Below are 18540 nucleotides of genomic sequence, written 5' to 3' on the forward strand. Positions count from 1 at the left end.
GACAGAGGGAGCCTGTTATTTTGAACAAAACAAATTCACAGTTTAAGAGTGCCTTCCCACCGCCTTCAATAGTATTTCAGGATAATCATATGCTATCTTGGCCATTAGTTTTCAAGTCATGATTAACCAATGAATCCAAAATGAATTTTTTAAGCCATCGCCTTCAATATTTGCTATGAGAACTGTTCCTTAAATTTATAAAACATCATCCAATCCATAGTTTTAACAAATTGAAATCGCTACAATCTAAGTTTAAAGGACTCTAGCATCTATTAAGGTTTATTAGTATTAGTAATTTAGTATTGGAATGGGGCGTTAGTCACCATCGGATCAGACTATATTAAGGGGAAAGAGGTCCAATGGGATCTAAAGAATCTGACAGGGATCGAACTACCGCCGAACCAGGGTGCAACGATGCAATACGCACACATATAAATTTAGAAGAAATCATGTATAATGGTATATTGATAGGAGATAAGGTTTAAAATTCTTAAATTTTCACCCCCACAAAAATTTAAAAATAGCCCAAAGGGTTGTTGGTTAAGCATGTGACATGATATGGTGCAACAATAAGTTCACGGCTTTAACCGTCGAGTACCTGTCGTCCAACTGCTAACTCCCAAGTCCGGATCGTGCGGGAGATGTTACAGGAATTGGAAGGCCTTGGCCATTCAATTCACTCAGTCAAAGTAGATGGACATTCCATCCCCGACCACAAGAAATTGACATCTCCTGTTTGGCTTTCGCTTTAGAATCTTTTTTTGGCTAGTGCATGTGTAGATCTTTTTTAAGCAATTGAATTCGTCGTTACGCGAACACTGTCCATCTGGCAATAACAACGCATTCAACGCCTTGGCTTTTGTGACTTTCTGTGCTGATGAAATGTTGAAATTTGCAAATATCGTCTGCTAATTTTTACCATTTTCCTGAGTGTCTTTGTTACGTAGGATTTATATAGTTACTTGAAAGTCATTTAGCTGCCCGGCAAATTTAGTGACCTTTGATATTAGTGAAATTCGCCTATTGAAAGCGCAAAATTCAGAGGCGGGTCGTGATCAATGTTATTAATAACTTATGGAAAAGGAAACGAAATTTCAAATAAATTAAATGATGATTTCATGTTTGCAATAGAATAAGACCTATAGACACACGTACATTTCTGTCTGTTTCTTTTTTTTTTTTTAAATTCGAAAACAATAGAGATACATTTTTTTTGTGGGTGATTTTAATAATTTCGGCCCCAATCACCACAACTAATTATGATATGTTTATAGATTATAAGACAATTTTTAAAAGAAAAAAAAAAGAATATAAGTCACTTATTTACCAATCAATATAATTTTTACACCCATAATATAATTCGAAGACACGACCTATTGTGTCAAAATATGTACTTCAACAGCCAACACATTGCTATAATATTTAAGAAATGTTAAGGCATTTTGTCAAAATTTTCGAATTTTATTTTCCTCGCACGTGGTGCTGCATATATGGAACATTAAGCAATGTCAAAAAAATTATTTATATGTAATTAACTTCAAGAAGTGGCACTAAAATTCAACAAATAAGAAACGAGATAAATCATTTGTAATACTCACGAATTAATGACAAGACTGTCGGACGCTCATTGATTTCCTTACTTCGGAAAATTCAAAAAAAAAAAAAAAAAGAGGAGAAAGAAAGAAAATAAGAAAACAAAGAAGTACCCAGTCAATGTCCAAAGTCGAGACAAAGAAGAAGAAGAAATGGTCTGATACCCGACAAAAACAAGAAGGCAATTCTCCATCCATTCATTTCACTTCTCTTCCCTCCGCTATCTCTCTCTCCGAATATTAACTGCCAAAACCAACCCCTCCATCTCCTTCTCCTTCCTTCCCTGCATTTTCTCTCCCTATATCAAAATTCAAAACCTGAAATATAATCTCCACAGGCAAAACAGCCCCTGTAAGCATCATCATCGAGCATTCAAAAGATGCCGGCCACCGACAACCAGGGTTCATTCTTGAACCGCATCAGCATCCGCCGCAACCAGGTTGCCGACCCCAACCTCGAGCTCGAAGACCTCGAACTCTTCCAAAAACACGTAGCTGATCGTTTGTCCGACCTCCTCCCCGTCCCCACCCCCACCCCCTGCCCCGCTCCCGCTCCCCCTCCCGCGCATGCCCCTGCCCCTGTCTCCAGTACCCCCAAAAACCACGCCAACAACAATGATACTAACACTGACCAGCCATCCTCCACTTCCGTGGATTCTCCATCCGCTGACCACGGCCCACCACCGCCCCCACCCATGCTCTCCATCTCCTGGTTTCGCAAGCTCCTCGACGTTTTTCTCTGTTGCGAGGCGGAGTTCAAAGCCGTTCTCATCATGGGTCGTGATCCTTCCCAATTCTGCAAGCCTCCTCTCGACAAACTCATCCCTGATCTTTTAGACAGGGCCATAAAGGCCCTTGACGTCTGCAACGCCGTCACTCACGGCATCGAGCTCCTCCGTCACTGGCAAAGCCTCGCTCAGATTGCCGTCACCGCCCTCGAGCAACGTCCCATTGGAGAAGGCCAGGTCAGACGCGCCAAAAGGGCTCTCTCGACTCTCCTCACTTCCATGGCCTTTGATGACAAAGAAAGCAATAACAGCAGCAGTCACAAAGCCACGGAGCGTGCTTGGTCTTTTGGTCGCCGTGGTGGTGGTGGCGCCGCTGCAAATTACGGTCATAACCCCAAGGATAAAACTGCCGGGACTTTCCGGTCGCTGTCTTGGTCCGTGGCTAAGTCTTGGTCCTCTGCCAAACAGATCCAAGCCATGTCGTCTAATCTGGTGCCGCCACGTGGGGCGGAGGCAGCTGGGCTGGCGCTTCCGGTATATATTATGAGTGCGGTTTTGGTTTTCGTGATGTGGTCTCTGGTGGCCGCGGTCCCTTGTCAGGAGAGGACTGGGCTGGCCACCCATTTGCCCGTGCCCAGGCAATTGGTCTGGGCTCAGCCGTTGATTGGGCTTCAGGAGAAAATTGGAGAGGAATGGAAGAAAAAGGAGAAGAAAGGCACTGCTGGATTGTTGGAGGAGATGCAGAGGATGGAGAAGGTTGCGCTGAGCCTGGTTGAATTTGCTGATTCTTTTCAGTTTCCGTTGGAGGATGCAAAGGTGGAGGAGGTGGCGGTGCAGGTAGCGGAGATGGCGGACATTTGCCTTAAGATGGAGGAGGGATTGGTGCCACTTCAGCAACAGGTTAGAGAGGTGTTTCATCGGATTGTGAGGAGCAGAGCTGAGGTTCTTGATGTTATTGATCAAGTTGGTAAAATGTCCACACCAGTTCCATGTTGAGAGTGTAGGCAGGCACGTTTCAATTGAGATTTGAGCGTGTTTAGTAGATTCAAATGTTCTTCCCCAGTTGAATATGTAAATGTTTGTTGGTTCCCCGTTGATCATGAAAAGGTTTGATACTAGTTTTTTTTTCTTGAAAAGGTTAGCTGATTCTGGTTGAAGTGCTAGTACCATACTGATTGATCCCAATATTTGACTCTTCAGCACTAACTGGGGCCTTGATGCTCTTGCTGCCACCTCCAACTTTTTGGTTCTTTTGGTGGTGAAGTGAATCATCCGATTAATTGTTTTTAGATACTATTAATGCAAGAATATTTCTTGTACTAGCAGGTATTAATAGATGGCATGTAATCTTTGTTCAACCCTGAAATTTGTGTTTTGTATATCTGTGATATTATCCAGACTTGACAATCTAAACAAAATATCTGCACTCACAATGCATACATAAATTTATCCAATTTTTGATGGCACTAATTAGCCCAAATGAATCACCCTCCGAGTAGAGTCGTCGTCATTCAATTTGGAATCTTGTGCCACCATGTATTCTTTCACTCAACCAAGAATAAAAAAAGGGTTTCATTTTAACATTAACTGAATTCTCTAGGGAGCTTTAACTGCCCCTTCTTGGTGGATCTAAATTGGAGGCATCCTTGTTTTACGCACTGTTACTTGTTCATGACATTTGGACAAATGCTTCATAAAACAGAATGTACAGAAGCTTTGGCCAAATGGGATGTGCTAAACTATTAGGGTCTGTTTGATAACATAAAAAAGTGCTGAATCTGAATTTTTTCAGATATTCAGATGTTTTGAGCGTTTGATAAATGAAAATCCATTTGGTGAACTTGTTAAGTAGTGCTGAACTTGTGTGTATTTTTTTCAGCACAAGAATCCTAACTAAATGCTTAATTCTGATAAGAATCAATAGAATTACTTCAATTGCCTAATCTTATCTACCAAATCTACCATTGTTTGTTAATTATGTTCAAAATTCTTATCTAATTAAACAATCTAATATTCTCTATCTAATGATTTTCTATTTCTTTTTTCTCCCTTTTGAATGATTTTTACATCTTCTCCATACTCCTCATATAATATATTTCATCTTTTATATTAATTTGATTTAAAAATAAATATTGTCATTTTCATACCTAACCTTTGTAACTAATTAAATTATAGGTTCTATTTCTTTTTTGGATGAAAAGATATAAGGGCAAATTTGTCAAATTTAACTTATTAAGCATTCAGTTATAAATGTTTATCAAACAGTATAAATAGATTTAACATTAAAATTCAGACATTCATATATTTCTTTTCAGTACTTAAAATTCAGCAAATTAATTATTTCAGTATTCAGATTTCAGAATTCAGAATTCAGAATTCAGTTTTATCAAACGGAACCTTAGTGTGTGTGTCTATCTATGTATGTATGTGTTTTTGTCATCCGCATGGTTGGAAAACATTTCTGAAACAGTTTGCATGACATTCCACGTACATCTAATATCTTCTACAGTATTTGTTTTGATTCCAAAACCCGTAGAAAATTGAGAATGATTAATGTTTGTATCAATTGGTGTAGATTACGGCTGCAAACAAATCAAATAACTCACAAATCGCTCATGAGCAGCTCGAGTTCGAGTTCGACTCGAATTCGGTCAATATCGAACTCGAATGGATCAAGTCGAACACAAGTTTGAACTCGAGTTTAAAGATATTCAGTTTGTTAGCTCACGAGCCGACTCGATTATATATATATATTTATTTATTTTTTATTTTAATAGTAAAATTACATATATATCTCTAATATTTGATTATTTATTTAGAAAAATTACTATTTAGTTCATTTTTAAAAATAAAATAATTATTTTAAAAAAATTTAAATTCGAGTTCGACCTCAAACTATACATTGAAAGTTTGTCGAGTTCGAGTTCAAACTTTATAAAACTAAATTGAAACTCAACTCGGTTAAACCAAATCTCGATTCGGATAGTTTTCACCCCTAATACAAATTAGTTTCAGAAACTAACTTTTGTGCCAATAGTTGCCATGAAGCTCATAAGTACCGGACAAAATAACTAGTTTTGGATATGTTGGAAGTTAACCACAGGCAGCGGAATGGCACAGCATGAACAAATTAAAGCAAAGGAAAACAACATGAACCAATTGGATATCCATTCATCATGATGATACATGAAAGAGGACGAGGATCCACATAAATTATGGCTGCTTCCCCTTCGATCCCTTTTTAAGTATATGTACTAGTAAGTAGTAACTACTAAGTTCCGATGTTAAGGACTCTGTCTATCCGTCTGTCTCTTTGTAGATAAAAAATGAACCCCAAGAGGGCAACGTGTAATTAATCGTGGAATAGATCTTTTTGAGCACAGCCCATACAAATAGGTAATTTTCATGCACAGCCCATGCATTTAGCTCAATATGGTGAAATGAATAAAGGCACTTGCTGTACCTGACTAATGTAAATTTATTTATTTTTAAATGGCTTAAACCTCGTGTGTTTGTTTACAATTAACCTGCCAAGGTAAGGTGTTCAAGAAAGCATCCCTGTCCGATTTCGATCGGTTCTACAGGTTAAATTCTGATTCAAAAGTTTAATAATTTTTTATTGAGTAAATCTTTTTTACACTGACGGTGTATACACTATCATCTTTGGATTCATAACATGTGTACAAAAGTTGAATTTCAAACTCAAATTTTGCATAATTGTCATTCATCCAAAGCTGATAGTGTATACACTGTCAGTGTAGGAAAGATTAATCCTTTTTTATTTACTGTAGCATTAAAAAGTTTGAATAAAATTGAAATATTTATTTTAAAAAATAAAAAATTAATGAAAATTAATTGAACCATCTGATTTTTATCAATTCTTTACGGATTTATCGGTTGCGTACTGCATATAAAAAAAATTAATAACAAGAAATACCAGAAGTTTGGCACAAAAATTGTGGGATAATGGGTTGCGTGCTTCCAAGTTCCATCCACGGTGCGAAAAAAAAAAAAAAGGGAAGAAGCAATTCAGGTTAGAGACGACGTCGTAAGACCTGGTTCGAGTTTTGACATTCCCCAACTGCCCTCGGAACCGTGGGAAGCCGAAACCTTCACCTGTCAAATCCTGATCGTCTCTTCCAAGTAGCCAATTGCCTTTAACTCTTCAACGCCTGCTAGAGCCAGCACTTGAATAATTAACGTTCACTCACTAACACAGTCATTACCAGTAATTAAATACTACTACTTTCTAGATTAATCCCCCGTGATGTCCTCAGGTACAACTCAAAGCCACCTTCTCTCCTCTCTCTTTTTATCTATACTATACTATATAGTAAGTATTCCGATCACTGAATCTGTTGTTCTTCATCCTTGTATTGCTTGAAATCCTTCGCAGCAGCAGTCCGTAGGGTACTACCAATGGCCGCCATTATCTCCAATCCGACGTCGTTGAAGCACGGACTTTCTCTATTTTGTCCGGAATTGCACTCCTCAGCTTCTTGTTCTTCTTTTAATCCTTCCAGACGCTTCCAAAGAAGAAACTTCGTAGCCGCTTCTACCTCCTCCTCCTTCGCCAACGACAATCGAGAGTCGGTTCTTTAACGATATCTCCTTTAATCAATTTTTTTTCTGGAGGAAAAAGAAGGAAAAAAGGTATTTTGAATTATTTATAATGTTGTATTCACTTAACAGGTTTGTGATTGTGGGAGGGGGAAATGCAGCTGGATATGCAGCTAGGACTTTCGTCGAGCACGGAGTGGCTAATGGAAAGCTTTGCATTGTCTCCAAAGAGGTTCTTAGCTTCTACCTTTTTCTTCTTGCTTCTTTTTTTTTTTTCATTTTTATTTAAATTTTTGTAAGTTTGGTTGATTAAATTTTGATTATTTGAAAAGCGGATAATGTGTTGGTCCTCGGACCAACCAGCCTAGCTACTTGATATTCAAATTAAACTCAGTTAAATGGGAGCTGATCGATCAAATTTGGTTCATGTACCTATGATAGGATACTAGAGGAAGAAACGGCTTTCATTCACGTTTTGAGCTAGAGTTCGTATGTGTAAAAATCAAACTGTATGTAGTGTATAAATAAATCAAGCTACTTGAGTCAAACTAGAAAAAAGCTCATTTGAGCTCAAGCTCAATTTAGAATACCACCAAGCTTAAACAGCGCAAACCAAATTTGAAAACTTTGGGTTCATATGGTTAGGCTTGCCAATATTCTAATTGTGTAAGATGCTACTGCAACAAAACAGTATCACCAAATGGACCATAGGTACTTCGTTTTTACCTCCATTTATAGTCTGATACTATATATACGGCTTGCTATGTCATCCTTTTATGCCACATATTTAGTGTTAACGTTACTGTTTCACTAGAATAGTGCAATGATGATTATTCAATTCCTAGTCATTTTACACCGGCTTCGAAGCTAATGTTTCTGATTTGTTTTAAGTTAAATTTGTGGACTAAATTGAATGAATGTGAACATTTTGTTTCCGGTATTAATGCAGGCACATGCACCATATGAACGTCCAGCTCTGACAAAAGCTTATCTTTTTCCTTTAGACAAAAAGCCAGCACGTTTACCGGTAATCTCAGTAGAAATTTGATGTTTCTTGCTTATATTGTAAGTCGATGAGATTGGTTTTTTGTTATAAATTTGACATTGAAACCACATTATCTGTAAATACCTGGTTGTGATCTTATTTTTCGGTAATTCTGTTAGCTAGTTGGGTAGTTGCTTGAGTTTCAGCTTCTATATGACAAAGTACTATTTCTAGGTTTTCTGCAAATTGTTTATATGGATATTGACTTGTATGTTTCATTAATTGCTTTTCCATTTTTTGTTTACTCTTTGAGTAAGCAATAACCATCTCTACTATCTCAGGGTTTCCACACTTGCGTTGGCTCAGGTGGAGAAAGACAGACACCAGATTGGTACAAGGACCAGGGAATAGAGGTAGTCTCATCGTTTTTTAAGGATCACCATGTTCTTATGGAGTTGGGACACATTTATAATCCATGTAGAGTATGAGCTATTGAAGGGCATCTGAAATAATATAGATTATGATTATAGTCTTTTCTGAACAGTTATTTGATAATTGTGTGATTTACATTTCTGGTACGTGCATTATTGCTTTCAGTCATAGTATTCTGCTGCATGCATTAAATTTAGAATGGTTAATATTGAGCCCCCGATGCCTTATCTCAGTGACCTTTTTCAGAGTATTGATGTACGTTTCAAATAACTAACTTGTAGTAACTCTTAATTTTAAGTGATAAGGATATGTGCTCAGTGTAATTGTTTTGGAAGTACAATAAGCTAGTTATTATTATTGAAATGTATGGTAGTTGCACTTTTTGTAAGTTGTTGCCCATGTAGCTTATTATTTTGCTGCAGATGTTTTATGAAGATCCTGTAACAGGCATTGACATTGAAAAGCAAACCTTAACAACAAATTCAGGAAAACTGCTCAAGTATGGTTCCCTTATAATAGCTACCGGATGCACGGCTACCAGGTATTTCTAGTTTGAATTCCTGATTTGAGGATTAAACCAATTATAGTCTTTGAACTGCAATCATGTAAATCCTATCTACTGGATTCAGATTTCCAGAGAAAATTGGAGGAAATTTACCTGGTGTCCATTACATCCGTGATGTTGCTGATGCAGATTCTCTGATATCCTCATTGGTAAATATAGTTTGTTTTGTTCTGTTTATACTCTGGCTGGATGACAATATGACAAATTTAAACCTAATGAAACATGTTACTAGCTTATTTTGGTTTTCTAGAAAGAAGGAAAATGCTGTGAACATGGCATTGTGCAAAATTGAGAAAACAGTTGTATTTCACTTTTTAGGAGAGATCAAATAAAATTGTTGTAATTGGCGGTGGCTATATTGGCATGGAAGTTGCAGCTGCAGCTGTTGGCTGGAAACTTGATACTACTGTAAGTTCTTTATTTGTTTCTGTTTAATATGTAATCTTTGTTGATAGTTGAAGTATCTATTCAGATATTTGAGCCTGCTGAACAACAGAGATATCGGGTATAGTAGATTAGGTATTAATAATAGCTTATGAACTGAAGATAAAGCATGTTACTTCCATTTGGAACTGATGTTTAACCATATTTGACCTTTCTGAGTTTCTGTAGTTTGGATGAGTGACCAGGTGTCATGTCATAATTTAACCTAATTAAATTCTAATTGTTTTAGCTTAAAGATTTAGTGCACAAAAAATCAATACTTTTGTCTAAATAGTTGTTTGACCTTTTGCAGCTGCCAACGCTCATGCACATTATAACTAGCTAGTAATAGCTACTTTCCTGACAAATGATATGTCTGAAACATGTCTACTCTCTAGACTCCTGTTGAACCTGATCATTAGTTAACTGAAATTCTTGGTATTATAACTACCTAGATATAGTTGACTGATGTTGTTACTTGGAAAAACAGATCATATTTCCAGAGGAACATTTGTTGCAAAGGTTATTTACTCCTTCTCTTGCCCAAAAATATGAACAACTTTACTCAGACAACGGTGTCAAATTTGTTAAGGTTAGTCCTTTCTCTCTCTAGACCACAGAACCCCGTACCTGCAGGAGCCCAAGTAAAACATAACTCATTTATGACATATTCAGGGTGCTTCCATAAAAAGTTTAGAAGCTAATTCAGATGGCCACGTCGCTGGCGTCAGACTTGATAATGGATCTACTATAGAAGCTGACATGGTAATGTAACACTTAGTTGTGTTTACAGAATATCCGTTGTCATTTCTAGTATTAACACCAAATTGATATGTGATTAATGCTAGCAGAATGTTTGCTTGACTAATCAATCCAAGTCAAATTGAAGAATTTTCTGAAGTATTTGTGTATTTATTTGCTCTTATCTCCAGGTTGTTGTTGGTATTGGAGCAAAACCTGCTGTTAGTCCCTTTGATAGCATTGGTTTGAATAACAAAGTAGGAGGAATACAGGTTAGCATGATGATCCTTCTGATTTCAGTGCAAAGGTTTAATGTGCCAAAACATCTCGGCTGATATTCTAAATGTTGCTTGGTTTCCCCAAATATCAAATTTTTAATCCACTTAGATTTATCCTTTTTTATTCTTTTCTGCTTTTAGCTAATTTAGGATGGATCTATGCTTGAAATTTACCTTTTCTACCTGTGGGGTCACGTCTGTGTAGCTTGGGCCTTTCCACTAGCAATCAAGTCTCTTTTGTTTGGAAGGGAGTAGAGCATCTGACCATATCATGTACATGTTTCTCACTTTCAGACTGATCGAGAAAAGAAGAAAAGGATATTGAGATCTTATTGAACTAGAATATCTTTGTCTTCATAGCTAGAACTTATTTCATACTTCTTTGTTCAGGTAGATGGGCAGTTCAGGACAAGTGTTCCTGGAATTTTTGCTATTGGAGATGTAGCAGCATTCCCTTTAAAGGTATGATCATTACTTAGTTAGACACAAGTACTCTCTATCTATTGGCAGGCTGAAACTTGATATAATGTAATATTACACAGATGTATAACCGAATTGCAAGAGTTGAGCATGTTGACCATGCTCGGCGATCTGCCCAGCATTGTACCAAGGCATTACTAACTGCAAACACTTCCACGTAACGTGTTCTTTTCGTCTGAAAATTCTCACAGTTTCAGATGATCTATATATTCATTTCTAGAGCTTGCCATTGTCATTACTGAAATCTGAGTCATATGCAGGTATGATTATCTCCCATATTTTTATTCAAGAGTTTTTGAATATGAAGGCAGCCCAAGGAAAATCTGGTGGCAGTTTTTTGGGGACAATGGTAAGCCATGTCTCCTTTCCCCTTAAAACATATTTGTTGATGTGATGCTTCTCCTAAATACTAGTTTGTGCCCTCTCATCAGTTGGAGAAACCGTTGAAATTGGGCATTTCGATCCAAAGGTTGCAACTTTTTGGATAGACTCGGGTACCCTCTCTCTCTCTCGTGTATGCACATGCATATCATTCCTCTGTCCCTGTTGGTCGGAAAGGGGCGTTTCTGCATTTGTTAATGAAAAATTTTAAGGAGAACAAAGATAGTGCGAGTTAAACGGTATTGTTGCTCTGCAGGTAAACTTAAGGGGGTCCTCCTTGAAAGTGGAAGTCTTGAGGTATATTTTCTTCTGAACAGTTAATCTGAAACTTGTTAAATGCATGAAATTGTGCTTATTAAACATCTAATGCTTCATACATCAGTTGGAAGTTCTGCTGGAGATACAATAATAGAAAAGACTTAACAATTCAGGGAAGCTAATTGCTTATCTGTACGTATGTCAAGGTTTAAAATTTAAATACCAATTATATGCTTGAACTCTCTTTGTTGCTTCAAATAGCATATAACTCTGGTACTGAAGGGTGAATTGGTAAATTGTTTTGGGTGATCCGAGTATTCTGTAAGCAGCTTGTGTAACATTATAACATCTAGCAGTTATCTTTCCTTCCACATTGAGGAGTTTCTCAATCTTGTTAGAAGGGAAAAAGGATATGAAAGAAAAGGAGACGGTAGTACCACATTTTTTTCCCTGAGCTCTTGTTGTAACGGTAGATACAAGTGGGTATATTCCATTGGTTCTGTTTCTTTGCATGCATTCTGCAATTAAGTGGGAGACCTTTTCGCTCTCTTTCATTATTATTCTAGTTGGAATTTGACAGTATACTGCTAATAGCAGCCAATTTAATCTTATTATTCTCCATGTTCCTCAATCTGGGACATAATTTTTGTTACTTTTTCATAGGAATTCCAATTGCTACCCAAACTGGCTAGGAACCAGCCTTTAGTCGACAAAGCCAAACTTCAGAATGCTTCTTCAGTTGAGGAGGCGCTTGAAATTGCCCGAGCTTCCTTGCCGGTTGAGGCTGTAGCTTAGTTAACATGGACAGGGAGTCAGACTCTCTACTCGGCACATGTGTAATGTTTTTATATATCTCTACGTGCCTCTTTGATGAATGCTTTGAGGGTAAAGATTGCACCACTATACAGTACTTCTACCTTCTTATTCTTCTGAAAACTTTGTTTCAGACCCTCGCGTGCATCACAACGTCACAGAGAGCGTCCTTGGTGATGTATCAGACCAAGCGGCTTAATCAATAAATCTTCCTTTTTGTTGTGGGAAGGTAGAACTTAGAAATAGGATCTTTGTCTGGAACTCGTTGGCTTTTATTTTATTCTCCTTCGGTGTTGCCTAACTTTTTCTCTCTTATGCGTTACGACCATTTGGCGGGGCACCAATCCGATTTGCCCAGAAAGGTATAAAATGTCTCTATTATGTAGCTGTTGGAAGCTTGGGTTCCTTTGTATACATATAACCTTCTATTCTGTATTAGATTATGTGTACTCCAGACAGCAAGATCAGTGTCTGCTCCCAAGCTTGCGAAATAACAATTTGATAACGGCAAAAAAGAAAGAGTGAAGGTTCTAAACCTGAAACTTGTGCCTCGTGTGGAGCATGTGAAGAGTAAATGCGAATCAAGAAACTTCATTTTTTTTTTGTTTTTTGGAATAATTGGCAATCAAAATGCGAAATTGCTTAAGTGTCATTTAATTAAAAAACCATTCACCAAGACTTCTAGCGCGCATAATTTTCTAATCAGTGATATGCAGTGATGGTGTCTCTCTCTCTCTCTCTTTGTCCCTGCTCCATCCCTTGCCTCCGTTCCCTCCGTCCTGTTTCTCCTGCGGGTGCTTACGGGTGATAATTTGATTTTTTTTTTGTAGAAACTTCTATTTAATAGCTCAAAATTAAATTCAAAAAATAAAATAAAATGCGAACCTGAAAAAAGTGAAAAAAAAAAAACAAGAAAAGTGTTGCAATAAAACACCAAGAAAATTAAAAAATTCACTTAGATTGTATAGATAACATTTAGGAATTTCATAGAACGCATACCATATTTATGTTAAATATCAATAAGGAATTTGGATAGCAATGGGATAAAGGTTATATTTAGTTGTCAAATATTCTAAATTTATTATTATTATATTATATAATATATTACATTTATTTATAATAATAAATTGAAGCGGGGGATGGAGCGCGGGTATCGTCCCCCGTCCCCCGTCCCATTTAAAGCGGGGGAGAAAAATTCCCTTTGTCCCCGTCTCTGCCTCACCCCATCCCCCGTTCCATTACTCCCCTCGCGGGACGGGCATCCGCCCCCGTTGCTATCCCTAATTGTCATCATTTATATTTATTCCTACTTCTATTTTAGGAAGGGTGATCCAATCGGGTCATGAAAAATCGATGGGACTGAACCACTATCGGATTGTATATGTGCATTATGCAAGTGCAGTGATGATCTGGTATCACAATATCTATGCAATTTTGGCGTAGAAGTAATCCACAAGTCAAAAATTCGAGTGAAGGAAATGGGGCGGGGACGGTCATTGACCGTCGCTGAGCAATTAAAGGCCATGATTTGATCAAAAAATTTTGTGTGATCCAGATAACAAGTTGTGCATCGATTTTCACACCGTGTCTGAGGCTTGCAAAATTTTGTACTAAAGATACACGTTGTGCAAATAAAGTTATGCCGTGTGTAATCAAAGTTACGCGCTCCTTATCCTCGAGTGAAGGAGAATTATTTAGCAACATGATTGCATGACTTTATGATAAAGGTACTTTATCGCCAAGATGACGTTGGGCAGCCATAGTCAATCCAGAACTTTGCTTGGATACGTACCTTCACCATTAGATTTTTTGCATATCATCAAACCTGTCGATTTTAACCAAGTGGTGGTCTCCCAAAACCTTTTTTTTTTTTTTTTTTTTTTTTTTAATTTCAAATCAAAATCCAAAAATAATAGTATTAACCATTTTGCGGCGTAATCTAGCGTCGGAACACCTTACTTGCTTGCAGTAACTTTTGGCATTTAAACCGAATAATAAAGTGACGGCCCAACAACAATATATGAAAAGGAGAGAATTAATTACGAATTAGTGCACCGGTAACAAGTGGTTTACTGACTGCTAAAGCAAGTTGTTTTTTTTGTCACTGTGCCTCCTTTGATAAAATGAAATTTATTTGCGTGCTTTGATTGCGTGCATGCGTATGCATTGTCAGCGGCCTTATCCCATGGTTGTCACAAAACTCCAAATTTTCTTTCGAGTGAAAGCGTCCAATTACCCCTCATCTCCCTGGGGGATGAGTGACGACTTGTCGAGAATCGCATTAAAAATTGAATTTATCGTTGAAAGGGAAACAACGGTAGACAATATTTCATTTGGATTAGCTGTTTTTAAGGGTATTTTTGAAAAATTTTACTATAATAGAGAGTTTTTAGATTATATTTTGGGATATTTTTAGAAAATATTTTGAAATATTTAAGAATAGAAGAGTTTCTAGAATATATTTTGAGATGTTTTTTAAAATTTTAAATTAATTTTTAGATTATCTTTTAGAGTATTTTTAAAAATTTTTATTGTATTTGAAAAACTAACGCTCCTATCCAAACAGAGATAAATCTGCACTGGCATAAATGACATCAAACATGCAACAAAATGCAAATACTTTCCAAATTCAGAAAAATCACCGTACCCCCAATATATAGATCTTACAAGAATCTTTTCAAGAAGCTGATTAGATTAGTATAATTTTAATTGTTTGGGTTTGTAATACTCACAAAACACAAGCTGAGTGATTTCAAGAAGAACTTCTTGTTATTTATATGGTTTTGTGGATGATCCATCATATATGTAATATGTTACGTTATCTTCCCGCCAAAAGAATCCTTAATAATACAGGAGGCACCACAATCCTATCAACCCATCACAGGTTAATTAATCTATCAAAAGACAAAAAAGTTTGAGCGATAACAACAAAAGTTTTCGACAGGTCGGTTGATTAATATAATTAGTAACCAATAGAGAGCTTCGCCGCCTCCAATTTTTCAATTTCACTTGCAAAGTAAAAGTCGGACTCTCCCCTATTCATATTTATTTTCGATAAAACTGAGCCTCAGGGGTCGCATCACGGTTTTGATCAACTCGAAGGTTACGATCAATAGCAGAAGCAAAGGAGGGTCCTACTCCTACGGGAGTCGCTATCCTCTAATAAAACCAACCGAGCTTAGCTTCAACTAAAATCACAAATTAGAGAGATGGATTTATCATCTCATCAACTAATATTAATTGAAAATTCGAAATTGGTGCCCTCACTGAGCTTGTCACCTTCTTGTCCTACTTAATCCGTCGCAAGTGCCATCGTCATCCAATTCAACAGCTTGTCAATCTGTTTAGTTAATTAATTAATTCTATTATGTAATGTAATTATGCCTAAATCAAGGTAATTACATATAGGAGTACGCAGAAACATTTCCTCGAGTAGGCTTTGAATCTCTTCATTATATCACAAAAAAGGGTACCAACTTATGATTCCGCTAGTTGGGGCATTCGACCCCGTTTATGGATGACTATTGCCCTTCAACTCGATTGACCTTCATTATTTTCTCCTTAATCTTCACCAAATTGGATTTGAATACCATCAGGAAAGCAGCAAGTTGGAGATTCGCAAGATCTTTTGGCCAAGTCTCCTTGGTCCAAATGATTGGATACACGTTCCGTAAAAACCATGGAACTCGGGAAGCTTCTTATTATGTACAGAAACAGTTCAATTTTCTATCTTCCAAGTAGCTAAATTTCAAAATTTATACTCAGACCAGAAAATAAAACGAATTGGTATAGATTATTAATGATTAAAAGTCTTTTTGTTCATCATCTTAAAACAGCGGTCCGGTTCTTGTTCAATGATACGTAGTATACACAAACAAAGCTTGAAAATGGTTTGACCCGAAATGATTTGTTATATATATATAGTATATACGTGGAGCAAACTTTCTCCTTAGAAAGAGAGGAGGAGGAGGACCGAGTCACCCCTTGTAGACCAGTAACATTAAATGCCTTGCTTGAGACGGTGTTTAATTATCGACGTATTTTTTCTCGACGGACATGAGTAAGGGTTGACCAGCACGTCCATTTTTATAAAGAGTCCATCATTAGCCTCTTCTCCGTGTTCAACAAGCAAATGCCAACCATCTTCCTTTTTCATGATTTCGTCACCTCCATAATTCTTTTTCTTTTGGGTTGTATATATATACTAGTATAAAAATTTGCATGGTTACTAAAAAACGACAATGACTTTGATAATTTGACACTAGTACTACGAACATTTCATATTACACATTTCCTGGTTCCCATCCTCATTTCTCAGTTTTTTCTATTGCCCGTTGGCGAAACCTCTCCATAATTCTCAAGTCTTCGGTCAAGTTCCCTCCCTCTCTTTCACACACACACGTACAGAGCAAGCATGGCTGACATGAAGGTGCAATTTCCCTCTCTTTCTTAGTAAATTTCCTATTGATTCTGTGATTATTTGTTTTATACTAACTATCAATTTGTTCTTTGATCACCACTTTTGGTTTGGTTCGCTTGACAGACACATCTTGCACATAATATTGCTCACCTTAGTAGACTCTGATGTAATATATCACTGATTTATTTATAGATATTCTTTCAAAACTCTCTTGCTTTTAGATGGGTCTTGGGACTTATTTCCTTCAGGGTTCATCCATGATCCTCACCCAAATTTCTCAGTGAAGAAATCAATAAAGTATAGTTAACTTTCACCCTTCTTTTCAGGGGAAAAGAAAAGAAAAATGTTTAAAAAACCCAACTTTATCCCCATGCACAGCTCTTTTTCTTTTTCCCTGAACATGATCTTTTTTTGTTTTGGAGCATAAACTTTTGGGTTCATTTTCAAGTGCCGGTCCCTAATGATCTTGTTCTCTTCCTGTTGCATTTTGATGCCAAATAAATCCCCACTTTTGTAAGATCTGTGGGCCTCTGGATACAGTGAAAACAGAGAACCTTTAACTTTCTTCTCCTCAGACTTTTCTATGGTCCAAAAATTTAGCTGATGTCAATTTCTATAGATTCACGAAGATTGAAATCTTTAGAGATCGCAGACAACTATTGTTTTATGTTTTTGCCTGGGTTCTGACATTAGTTACTTTCACTGGACTCAGAAAGTGGTGGTGAAATTGGGCATACATGATGACAAAGATAAGCAGAAGGCCTTGAAAGCAGTTTCCAGCCTCTCAGGTACTACGAGATGATGACGTACCCCAGTTGAATCGAATTATAGATGGGATTTGTATGTTATTCAAGATTTTACTGACAAGATCTTTTTGTTGATTCAGGCATTGATTCTCTTTCTATTGACATGAAAGAGAAGAAATTAACGGTGGTTGGGGATGTTGATCCGGTTGATGTGGTTAGCAAATTGAGAAAATCCTGGCACACGGAAATAGTGACAGTAGGGCCGGCAAAGGAGCAAGAGAAGAAAAAGGAAGAACCCAAGAAAGAGGAGAAGAAGGATGATGGGAAGAAAGACGAAAAGAAGTCTGAAAGTGAACAGATTGCTGAGCTTTTGAATCGTTACAGGAGCTACAATCCCTATTTGACACAGCAGTATGTTGTCCACAGCGCAGAAGAGGATCCCAATTCTTGTGTCATCTGTTAAAATTTGACAGCGTGGATTTTGGAGAGTTGATGGTTATGGTTCTGGTGGACTTAAAAATCCTAGCACTACTTTGATTTTGTTTATACATATGGAGGATACGAAGTATAGAGAGGGTAAATTATTGGTATATGGAAGGAATAAATTTTGTAACTAAGTATTACTATTTTGTGGCTTAATTCCTTGGAGATTGTTGGCATAACGAGGGAGGATGCATTCTCCTTCCTGGATGAATTTGTTGCTATTGCATTGTAGATCGACCCGAAATGATACATTTTATGCATAACGAAGTTCTTGAAATTCACTAAGAAAGAATCGAGTTTGACACAAATGCATGGCATGAGAGCTTCTTGTCAAATGTGGATTTAATTATAGTGCTGTTGAGATATATTGCTTTCGTCTTTTTACTTCACATATTTCAAATCGTTACGTTACATTATATTTTTCTACAAAAGCTCTTACAAATAGCAATCCAAATGACGTATCAGAATCCAGAGCCAAGACTTGATTAAAGAATTTTCAGACCCTCGGGTTGCTCAACCGACATTCCTAATTGATCATCCCATTATATTGCTTTTCTTGACAAATCACCAGTAAAAGCCAGAAAACGTCACTGTCGAGTGTTAAAATTTGATTACAACCTACCAGAACTGCACTGCGGCTGCTGGTATTTTTTTA

General features: G+C 37.1%; 3 protein-coding genes across 4 annotated transcripts; all 3 read left to right on the plus strand.

Moving 5' to 3' along the window:
• Positions 1-1733: 1733 nt before the first annotated feature.
• Positions 1734-3456, plus strand: LOC113703315 (protein ROH1A). The gene has a single exon (XM_027224641.2). It carries the CDS (start codon positions 1973-1975, stop codon positions 3314-3316), a length of 1344 nt encoding a protein of 447 aa, XP_027080442.1. The 5' UTR covers positions 1734-1972; the 3' UTR covers positions 3317-3456.
• A 3000-nt stretch (positions 3457-6456) lies between these two features.
• LOC113704347 (monodehydroascorbate reductase, chloroplastic/mitochondrial) lies at positions 6457-12621 on the plus strand. Of its 2 annotated transcripts, none has more exons than XM_027226199.2 (18): positions 6457-6597; positions 6717-6909; positions 7013-7112; positions 7830-7907; positions 8207-8278; positions 8720-8838; positions 8927-9011; positions 9181-9270; positions 9776-9877; positions 9961-10050; positions 10218-10298; positions 10695-10766; positions 10847-10941; positions 11045-11133; positions 11216-11278; positions 11422-11462; positions 12087-12259; positions 12371-12621. In XM_027226199.2, exons 1-17 carry the CDS (start codon positions 6588-6590, stop codon positions 12216-12218), a joined length of 1512 nt encoding a protein of 503 aa, XP_027082000.1. In that variant the 5' UTR covers positions 6457-6587; the 3' UTR covers positions 12219-12259; positions 12371-12621. The 2 variants fall into 2 exon arrangements, with proteins under 2 accessions (XP_027082000.1, XP_027082001.1); XM_027226200.2 differs by having other exon boundaries at positions 6720-6909.
• Positions 12622-16510: 3889 nt separating this feature from the next.
• Positions 16511-18193, plus strand: LOC113703257 (heavy metal-associated isoprenylated plant protein 39). Its single transcript, XM_027224561.2, has 3 exons — positions 16511-16665; positions 17369-17444; positions 17543-18193. Exons 1-3 carry the CDS (start codon positions 16651-16653, stop codon positions 17863-17865), a joined length of 414 nt encoding a protein of 137 aa, XP_027080362.1. The 5' UTR covers positions 16511-16650; the 3' UTR covers positions 17866-18193.
• The last annotated feature ends 347 nt before the right edge of the window (positions 18194-18540 follow it).

Source organism: Coffea arabica, chromosome 8e (assembly GCF_036785885.1).
Source record: "Coffea arabica cultivar ET-39 chromosome 8e, Coffea Arabica ET-39 HiFi, whole genome shotgun sequence".
Classification (NCBI taxonomy): Eukaryota; Viridiplantae; Streptophyta; class Magnoliopsida; order Gentianales; family Rubiaceae; genus Coffea; species Coffea arabica.

Bases quoted from the DNA above. Each gene is read 5' to 3' on its own strand.
- LOC113704347 (XM_027226199.2), top strand. The intron at 7,908-8,206 runs GTAATCTCAGTA...CTACTATCTCAG, and splicing joins AAAAGCCAGCACGTTTACCG to GGTTTCCACACTTGCGTTGG. The intron at 9,012-9,180 runs GTAAATATAGTT...TTCACTTTTTAG, and splicing joins ATTCTCTGATATCCTCATTG to GAGAGATCAAATAAAATTGT.
- LOC113703315 (XM_027224641.2), top strand. From the start codon at position 1,973: ATGCCGGCCACCGACAACCAGGGTTCATTCTTGAACCGCATCAGCATC.
- LOC113703257 (XM_027224561.2), top strand. The intron at 17,445-17,542 runs GTACTACGAGAT...TTGTTGATTCAG, and splicing joins AGCAGTTTCCAGCCTCTCAG to GCATTGATTCTCTTTCTATT.